At 41.3% G+C, this 10,183-nt stretch overlaps 1 protein-coding gene across 1 annotated transcript; it reads right to left on the bottom strand.

The window, feature by feature from the left end:
* Positions 1-2,676: 2,676 nt before the first annotated feature.
* Positions 2,677-7,072, bottom strand: LOC114597051 (dual specificity protein phosphatase 13A-like). Its single transcript, XM_028729119.2, has 3 exons — positions 6,863-7,072; positions 4,682-4,899; positions 2,677-2,934 (listed from the first exon to the last, which is right to left on the bottom strand). Exons 1-3 carry the CDS (start codon positions 7,021-7,023, stop codon positions 2,711-2,713), a joined length of 603 nt encoding a protein of 200 aa, XP_028584952.2. The 5' UTR covers positions 7,024-7,072; the 3' UTR covers positions 2,677-2,710.
* Between the last annotated feature and the right edge of the window lie 3,111 nt (positions 7,073-10,183).

The raw sequence follows: 10,183 nt of genomic DNA, 5'->3' as shown, positions 1-10,183 counted from the left end.
TGAATTTATTGGACAGGTGCTGGGCAGTAGCAAAGCATGCAACCTGTTAAATCAAAGCTTGGAAAGGAGGTGCCATTTTTGCACACCCTGAAGGCAAACAGTCATTCAGCAACAGCCACTGTCACACACACAGGAGCATGATTTCTGCCAGAGATGATATCTCCAATCTTGGGAAACAAAAGACGAGCTTGTTGAAGCCTTAATGACACAATGGGCAATAGATATAGGACACAATATAGATTTTAACCTCTGGGGAAAATTCTGGAAAAGCCACTTTTAAGTTTACAGCATGTTATTCTTCGGAGGAGAACTACCGTACTTGAGAATGATTTACAGCTGGTCCTTGCCTCCGAGTAGGTTTGCTTAGATGTATAAGACTGAATCAGAGAAGTGCTGGAGATGCAAAGAAGTGGAGGGAACGTTCTTTCATATGTGGTGGACTTATAAAAGGGTAAAAGAAAATTGGGAAATGATCCATAATGAATTGGGGGGAAGTGTTCAGAAGTACCTTCCCAAAAAACCAGAGTCCATTTTGTTGGGGATAATTCAGACTGAAATTCCCAGTTGTCAAAAAAGGTTATTTATGTATGCTGATACTATGGCCCGTGTTTTGTTAGCCCCAAAATGGAAAACGAGTGAGGTCCCAACCAAAGAAGAATAGCAACTTAAGTTGACAGAATATGCGCAACTTGCAGACTTAACATATAGAATAAGAGAACAAGAAGAACATACATTTAAAGAAGATTGGAAAACATTCATTGAATATATGGTGAATAATTGCATTAAGCTGAAAACGCTGGCAGCACTGAGATAAATTCAACAGTGTAAATAAGTTTTGATGGATGCAATAATGGAATACTGATTGGTATATTTTTTTGTAAAATACAGTGGTACCTCGGGTTAAGAACTTAATTCGTTCTGGGGGTCCGTTCTTAACCTGAAACTGTTCTTAACCTGAGGTACCACTTTAGCTAACGGGGCCTCCCACTGCCGCCACACGATTTCTGTTCTCATCCTGAAGCAAAGTTCTTAACTCAAGGTAGTATTTCTGGGTTAGTGGAGTCTGTAACCTGAAGCATCTGTAACCCAAGGTACCACTGTATGCAGGGATTTGTGATATGTAAAATGAACCATGGAAAGAGAAGAAGGGAAGTCATTGATATCTTAAGGATGTAAAATGAGCATTTTAAATTGTAAAACAGAAAATTTAACTATATATATATATGATGATATCTCCAGTCTCATGCATTCTCTTGCACAGGAACTCTAACTGCCTTTCAATCAAGCACTCTTCATTCAGACATTATTGCCATGGATTGGACAGGCATTTTTTGAGGGGTTTTTTCTCCGGACCCTTGGCTGCCAGGCTCAGCAACACAAGGATCGTGGATTAGGAAGAACGCCCAAGGTGCAATGAGTTTTATATGTCTTATGCACAAAGACAAACCTGTTAATCACAAAAAGTAAAGTCTGATTCCAGATTGTAGAGCTAAGTCTTGACATATGGACCAGGAGATTCTGAAAGACATGGTAATGGCGAGGCAGAACAGTAAGTGGATTATGATGCTTCCGAAGATCACTTCTTCTCCTAGCCGGCTTACGGATTTTGAGCAACACAAGCAGCAAAACTGTTATTTATTAAGGGTTCTACACTCCTGCTGTGCTTGCCGATATTATATTGCTCATCAGTGAATCCACCTGAGCTGACAATTTAAAACGCTGATGCGCTATTTCATATTTTAGAGCAGGTTGGGGGAATTTGATTTCAGAAGAGATCAAGATTTCAACAAGGTCCGAATGTGTGGCTGACACTTGGAAACATTCAAGGTTAAATTGCAGAAAAGCAAAATGTTTTAACAGCATTTGCTGTGGGTTTTCTTTTTAAAAAAAACACAAAATAGTACACCAACACTTTCAATACAAATGTCTCCCTCAGATACTGTACATTTCTTTATTTTTAAACCGATGATTTTGTGGCTTCAGCACAATGGCTGATCAAGTTGTAGAACCAAGGGTTTAATGTCACATACTCTGAAATAAAAGGGGTAATAACCCACTCCCATGCTGCCTAAATATGAGACAGGTCTATCAATAACTAAGCCATGATAGCTTAGTGGAATCCCCACAGATAAAGTTTACTTCTGAAGACTAGTTGCTGGATACCGCAAGTGGGAGAAGGCTGTTTCCTTCAGGGCCCAGTTCTGTACTTCCCAGAAGCATTAGGCTGACCACTGTTCAAAACAGGATGCTGATTTAGAACCACTGATAGGTGCATTTGAAGGTAAGCTCCCAGCGCCATTCAGCTGATTGGACTACTGCAATGTGCTCTACGTGGGGCTACCTTTGAAGGTGACCCAGAAACTACAATTAATCCAGAATGCGACAGGTAGACTGGTAACTGGGAGCGGATGCCGAGACCATCTAATACCAGTCCTGAAAGACCTACATTGACTCCCAGCAACCCCATAGTCACCTTTGACTGGACATAACCGTCCAGAGGTCCTTTACCCCCCCTCTCTCTTTCTCTGCGTATTTTTATTTCATCATACCATAGAAAATCTGATAATTAAAAAAAGAAAGAAAGAACGAAGCCAAAAGGAGAGAGCACAGACTGATATTTCGATGATGATAGAAAAAGACAACAAAGAACACACTTTTATGAAAACATTCCATGACACTGAGGCTTGAAAACGACCTGCTTTTCTGATCATCAGGCATTTGTTTCTTTGCTTTCTTGCTTAGTGCTTTTTTTGTTTAGCTGAATGTCCAAATTTCTCAGTTGCTTCAGGAACCCTTGATTGGGGAAAATCCACCGATGTTCTTTCACTGCCTGAATGGCTTTAACCAAAGAGAAGCGATGGTAAATCATGAGGTATGCCAGCACCAACGAAGACGACCTGCTTATCCCCACAGCGCAGTGCACGAAGATTTTAGCTGCAAATGAAGAAAACGTTGTTTTTTAAAGCATCTTTAAAGGTGCCATTTTAAACTACCAAAGAAAGAGAATTCAAATGTTTCCTAAATAAGTACTTTTAACAATTGTTGCCTCTAATCCCAACAGCTACGGTAATACTGAATAAGTTTAGTCTCCAACTGGGGAGCTTATTCTCATTTATACCTAAATTGTGGCGCTCTACTCTACACAGTTTGTGTGAAGTTTTGGTTAATTGAGATCTTCTTGGGCTTAATCCACACTCGCAAAACAAAAACACAAGGTAAAACACAGGTGAATTCCTTCAAAATATGGTTTCATTTGGTGGTGTCTATAAACAGGCAAAACCTCTTTCTTTTTTCTCTCATTTATTGCACAATGTAAACTGTGTTTTATACTCCATTTACAATTTTATCATTGTACCCATTTGATTCGCTCCCTGATTTGTTATGTTTCTTTTGACTTTATTATCAAAAGCTCCTTGTGTCGAATTTTTATTAGCCTGTTACTGTTTGTTCGTTTTCTCTGTGTGTATTGTTTGTTTTTCTTATTCAGTTTTTTTAAATAAAAAAACAAAAACAAAACTGGCATGGTGAACAGGTTGCAATCATTACCCCACTTACCTGGGCATAACCAGCATTGAATTCACTTACTTACTACTGGGTAAAATTGGTTGGGATTGGAGCCCAGGCCGCCTCCTTCCAGCACTGTAGCCATAATCTCATTTAGGAGTCCTATGAGCTGGGAGAATCAATTGGATAGTACTGTTGCAATTGATGAAATGAATGGGGTCTTGAATGGGGTAATTGTGTCCCTGAAGGACCAGGTGCACAGCTTGGGAGTCATTTTGCACTCACAGCTGTCCATGGAGGTGCAGGTCAATTCTGTGTCCAGGGCAGGTGTCTACCAGCTCCATCTGGTATGCAAGCTTACCTGCCCGCAGACTGCCTCACTAGAGGCTCTGGTTGTCTCCTGCTTGGACTACTGCAATGTGCTCTACACCTTTGAAGGTGACTCAGAAACTTCAACTAATCCAGAATGCGGCAGCTAGACTGGTGACTGGGAGTGGCCCCTGGGACTACATAAAACCAGTCCTGAAAGGCATACATTGTCTCCCAGTCCATTTCTAAGCACAATTCAAAGTGTTGGTCCTGACCTTTAAAGCCCTAAATGGCCTCGGCCCAGTTTACCTGAAGGAGCATCTCTACCCCCATCGTTCAGCCCGGACACTGAGGTCCAGCTCCGAGAGCCTTCTGGCGGTTCCCTCACTGCGAGAAGCAAAGTTATAGGGAACCAGGCAGAGGGCCTTCTTGGTAGTGGCGCCTGCCCTGTGGAATGTCCTCCCATCAGATGTCAAGGAAATAAAGAACTACCTGACTTTTAGAAGACATCTGAAGGCAGCCCTCTTTAGGGAAGTTTTTAATGTCTGATGTTTTCTTGTATTTTTAATATTTTGTTGGAAGCCACCCAGAGTGGCTGGGGAAACCCAGCCAGATGGGCGGGGTATAAATATTATTATTATCGTTATTATTATTATTATTGTATTCTATTTATTGCTCTGGGAGAGTTAAACATGACCTTAAGTATCTGCTATTTAAGTCCATGAGACTATAAAGTACAAACCCAACAGCAACACCAGAGCTGCCAATCCTCCCCTAACTTCCAGCTCTCCAGAAAGAAATAGCAGTGACGTACCAAATTGCCAACACAACATAATATTGACATTTGTGACGAATGTTGCTTCTCTACCTCCTGGTGTGGTCAAGGCTTTATGTATAAATTCTGCCGCGGGGTAAAAATATGGAGTCATATCAAAATCAGGAAGGTCATCGGCCGGTACACCATAGTATTCAATCGTTGTGCCGTAAAAATCATGGGGTTCGTGGCAAAATATTTTGCCATGTGCAGCATTTAAAACATGGCTAATGCCCATTTTCCACAAACCAAATCTGCTGTGCGCCGTAACACTGAAGAAAAGACAAAACAGAAAGTGAGAGGCAGACAGACACAAGAAGGGTCCTGTTTTCCTTTCAGGCTTTCCGCTCTAACTTGTGGTCTGGGTCCTCTCACATTCTATGAAGAAAATAGCCCACATTAAGGAACAAAGATTTCAGTAAGATTTAATGAATGAATGAACTTTATTATGGTCACAGACCAGGATTTAAAACAAACAAACAAACATATAAATAAAATAGCAGTTAGGATTTTTTTTTTTAACTGATAAATGTTGGAGCAAATAAGGACAAAGGAACAAGCATAGGATAAAACATCTGAATAAAATACAAGATTAAACACGGATAATGGATGGATAAAAACTGATAATTAAAACAGATAAAAACAAATAAAAACATGCAGTTAAAACAACTGTAAGAGCATAAGAACTAAAAGACTCGCGGTTAAAACAACTATAAGAGGCTGCAGAGTAGAAGCCTCTGAAATAGAGGACACACAGCATTAGAAACTGATGTGCAAATATGGTTAAAACAGACAATTAAAACAATGTACAAAAATAAATTTGGAAACAATGTGCAACAATAAACTACCCCAGGGAGTTGACTCAGAGTCACCCATGGAACCGAGTTTGGGGATTTTCATGCTGGACTATTTTGAGTTGGGCGATGGTCTGCGCCTACAGATTTAATGAATGAATATTCAGAACATAAGAAGAGCCTGCTGTAATAAGGCACTGGCCCATCTAGTCCAACACGCTGTTCTCACAATGGCCTCTTAGATGTCTGTGGGAAGCACAGGATCTGAGCTCAACTTCATTCTCCCCTCCTGTGGTTTTCAGCAATTGTTATTCAGAATCATACTGTCTCAGACTGATGGCACAACACCGTAGCCATGAATTTGTCTGATCATCTTCTAAAGCCATTCAAGTTGGATGCCGTCACTGCCTCTATTAGCGCAGATTCCAAAATTTAACTTTGTACTGTGTGGCAAAGGGCTTTATTTTGCCTGTCCTCAATATTTGAACATTCAGCTTTGTTGGAAACCCCCATGTTGTGGTGTTAGGAACTGCATTTTTTTTTTTCAGATTAAAATTTTACAGTCCAACATACAACATAAAAACAAGATTCCAAGGAATCTCTTGGACCTCCGTCCTCTGTTTTGTGGGTCTTGTTATTAATCATTTCCTCCTGCATATTTTATGATAGTCCAAATTTGTTTACCTCTCCATTGTGTCCAAAATTCACCATTAAAATACAAGTGGTATTCCAATCCTACGTTAGGCACTGAATCATGGTACATCCATGGACTTGGAAGCAACTGTGGTGTCAGGTTTAGGGTTCCAGTAGCCTCACCGGAAATGTGACAGATAATTGGTTACCGGGAATGAATAAACAAGTCTAGATGTGTGTTTACACTGGAATCAGAGCTAGACAATTAAAGCAACCGAAACAGTCAGGCAAAGGTAATGAGAAGTCACAAGGGAGGACTAGGTCACTCTGAAGGGGACGGAAGCCACACTGGCTGAACTCTTTCGCCTTTTTCATATACCAAGTGCATGGCCTACAGCCATGTGTCACTGCAACTGTGAGGGTTAGAATTTTTTTTTTTTAAAGGACTAGGTGGTGGAAAGAAAGGTGATGCACTGAAGAATCCAACATTTTGTTCCAGATTCTGTGTGGCATTCTGAATGCACATGAAATAAAATACATAAATTGCTTACGGGTGCGTAACAATTAATTGCAAGACTGTCTTCTCAAAGAAGCCAGGATGATGTGCAATCCTACCACCGGTTATGTGTCAGAATGCCCCATTGGTTTAAATGAGGTATAGTCATGCATAACAAGGTACTGGACCCAACCAGATCACAGAACGACACATTCCTTGGAAGGGGCATTGACTTGGCTGCAGTAGTTACGTTGGCGGAGCTCTTAAGCACTGCCAAAAAAATGCTGAGCTGTTCCACAGAGATATACTTACTGGTCTCCTAAGAAAAGGTTAGGCCATACTTCATCAACATGGTTACAGGAAGACCTCCCAGAATTCAGGAGCTGTTCTAGATCTTTAAGAGTGGGGGTCTCAGCTGTGGATGTTCCAGAACACTCAGGGTCTTTGGAGAGGAAGACACACTCTTCAGCCATCCTTATTAAAGTAGCAACTGTTCCCTCTGAAACCTGAGAAAGTGGTCCAGGCTTGCTTGTTTAATGCGCTCTTTTAGCCTGTGTGCTTGTCATTTTGAATTTATTGGACAGGTGCTGGGCTGCAGCAAAGCATGCAACCTGTTAAATCAAAGCTTGGAAAGGAGGTGCCATTTTTGCACACCCTGAAGGCAAACGGGCATTCAGCAATGGTCATTGTAGCTGAAAGGCAAAGTCTGCTGAACAGAAGAGGAAATACACAGGAGCATGACTTCTGCCAGAGATGATCTCTCCAGTCTCATGCGTTCTCTTGCACAGGAGCTATTAATTCCCTCTCAAGCAAGCACTCTTCATTCAGACATTATTGCCATGGATTGCACAGGCATTTTTTCCCCCAGGGTTCTTTTCTCTGGACCCCTGGCTGCCACGTTGAGCAGCAGCGCGAGAAAAGATGTTGCAAGCCTTAGGTGGGCTTTACACAGGATAAGATGGAGCTTTTTTTTTCTTTTTGCAAAGGGCGATATTCAGAAGAAGAGGAGGAGGAGGAAGGAAGGAATATTCAGAACCTAAGAAGAGCTTGCTGGAATAAGCCAGGGGCCCATCTAGTCTAACACCCTGTCCTGAGATCATCTGTCTGATCATCTTCTAAAGCCATTCGAGTTGGATGCCGTCACTGCCTCTATTAGCGCAGATTCCAAAATTTAACTTTGTACTGTGTGGCGAAAGGCTTTATTTTGCCTGTCCTCAATATCTGAACATTCAGCTTTGTTGGAAACCCCCATGTTGTAGTGTTAGGCACTGAATCTTATTTATTTATTTTTTATTTATTTTGTTTTTCAGATTTAAATTTTACAGTCCAACATACAACATAAAATAAAAACATGTGCTTTTTTGATAATAATTGTTATTAGTTTTCAGTTATATTCCTATAATAGCCTCGTTATTGTAGCCTTATGAGGCTTTGCCCTCGGGTGGGAAAAATATTGCGCCTGGGAAAGGGAAGTGGGAGTCAACAGACACTCAAGGAATAGTTTCGGAGAAAAGGCTTTTATCTCTACCATCCATGAACTGGTAGAAGGAGCAAGTGTGATAAGTCACAAAAAGCATGCACGAGTTCACAATCATGTGCACAAGCATATATACCCATTCCAGATCCCTCCTCCTTTCTCCTCCTTTTCCCAGAGTCCTGCCCCATGTTGAGGTTCCTGAGCATGTACAGAAAGCTGTATTGGGACTATTGTGGACTCTTGGCAGGAAAGGGGGTGAGGGGGTTTCAGTGTGTTCAGATATGTTTCAATCTCTTGTTCTGGCATGGTTCCCGGAGAGAAAGCAAGTTGCAATGTGGTTCTGAGAAAGGCCTGAGAAAACAATGGGCTCTGTTCTCTACCTTGTTGCAATCTTTTTAGTTACAGCAAGCGGAATGTTTCTGATGCTTAGCTGCTGAGAAAATGATTTTGAAAAGCTTTGAGAAGCTTTGAGCCTGCTTGGGTGGGGGGTGACTTCGGGCCTAGGTGAGGTCACCTGTCCTCACCTTCCTTCTGTTGGAAACCCTCATGTTGTAGTGTTAGGCACTGAATCTTCTTTATTTATTTTTTATTTATTTTGTTTTTCAGATTTAAATTTTACAGTCCAACATACAACATAAAATAAAAACACGTTATTTTTTGATAATAATTGTTATTAGTTTTCAGTTATATTCCAATAATAGCCTCGTTATAACAATACCAACTTATAATAACATTACTAAAACCAATCATTCAAATACTAAATTATACTATTTAGGTGGCCACCCACGTGTGAGAATTGATGACTGATTTTATTTTCTGCGTTCCAAAATCTTACTAATTTCCATTACATTCTGGTCATCATCATAATACCTTGAAACAACAACTGCAATAGTAATAACTTCCATTTGTGTTGTCACATTAAATGATTTATAGAACTACAAGTGAGGCATTCAAACTATATCCTCGTTCTTCCTGTGTGGGGCAATTAATTCTGTCCAAGGTGTTTCTTCCTGTCCTTGTAAAATGTCATCTCTACCTTTTCCTAGTTGTTGCTGTTATTCATCATGCCTTGGGTATCCCGTGCTGAGATTTAATGCTAAGATCTTCAGAAATATGCATTGCATCACACGAATTATGACAGCTAGGAAGTGGAAGGAGCAAGCAGAATATAAAATGGAAGAATGGGATAAAGAGGTGCAGGATATACAGTAGCTATTAATGATAAATTAACACGTGCTATTAAGGTAAGCTGGAGAACAGTGGCGTAGCGTGGGGGGTGCAGGGGGGGCCGGCCGCACCGGCCGCAACATGGGGGGGGGCGCGCGCTCACACTCGCAATCTAGTGGAAGAGACTCGAGTGCTGAAATCCACGGGTTAGGGGGCGCAAATTACTTGCCTTGCCCCGGGTGCTGACAACCCACGCTACGCCACTGCTGGGGAATATGCAGGAGAAATGATTTTGAGGAGATCTGGAAGGTGTTTGTAGAATTTGTACTGTTAAAACGGAAAGCGGGTAAAACCATCGCAAGAGGCATTGAAATTTTGGGAGGCTGGATAGTTACAATGGAATGGGGCGGGGGGCACATTTTTATTCTCAATTATTTATGATTATTACTTTGTCAAAATAAAATAATAATAAGAAAACAAATTTAAAAGGGGCAAGCGGAATATATAATGGAAAAATTCTATAAAGAGGTGTGGGATATAGCTATTAATGATAAATTGACATGTGCCATTAAGGTAAGAGGGGGAATATGCAGGAGAAATTATATGGAGGAGATATGGAGGGTGTTTGTCGAATTTGTACTGTTAAAACGGAAAGGGGGTCAAACCATCGCAAGAGGTCTTGATATTTTGGGAGCTTGGATGGTTACATGGAATGGTCACATTTTTATTCTTATGTATTTATAATTATTACTTTGTCAATAAGGAAAAAGATGCATTGCACCAGACTGCTGATTATTTGCTTTAAGCCAAGCATATGTACTATTTACAGGCTGCACGCGAATGCTCCGCGCGCAGGCGAGGCGGGAGGGTGACGTGGGCGTGGCCCCGCCGGCCCCGCCCGCTTCCGCTTGCCGTCTCGCCCCCTTGTTTGTTTGTTTTTCTTGCGGAAGCTGCGTCAGTGCCTGGCCCCGCCCTTTCCGCTACGTGGC

This window comes from Podarcis muralis, chromosome 6 (assembly GCF_964188315.1).
Source record: "Podarcis muralis chromosome 6, rPodMur119.hap1.1, whole genome shotgun sequence".
Classification (NCBI taxonomy): domain Eukaryota; kingdom Metazoa; phylum Chordata; class Lepidosauria; order Squamata; family Lacertidae; genus Podarcis; species Podarcis muralis.
The sequence above is the reverse complement of the archived record's forward strand: the minus strand, read 5'-3'. Positions and strand labels throughout refer to the sequence as shown.

Coding starts and splice junctions, on each gene's coding strand:
- LOC114597051 (XM_028729119.2), bottom strand. CDS start 7,023: ATGGCTGAAGAGTGTGTCTTCCTCTCCAAAGACCCTGAGTGTTCTGGA. Junction 4,900..6,862: donor AACCTTTTCTTAGGAGACCA/GTAAGTATATCT, acceptor TCTTTTCTTCAG/TGTTACGGCGCACAGCAGAT. Junction 2,935..4,681: donor AGCCTTGACCACACCAGGAG/GTAGAGAAGCAA, acceptor CTTCATTTGCAG/CTAAAATCTTCGTGCACTGC.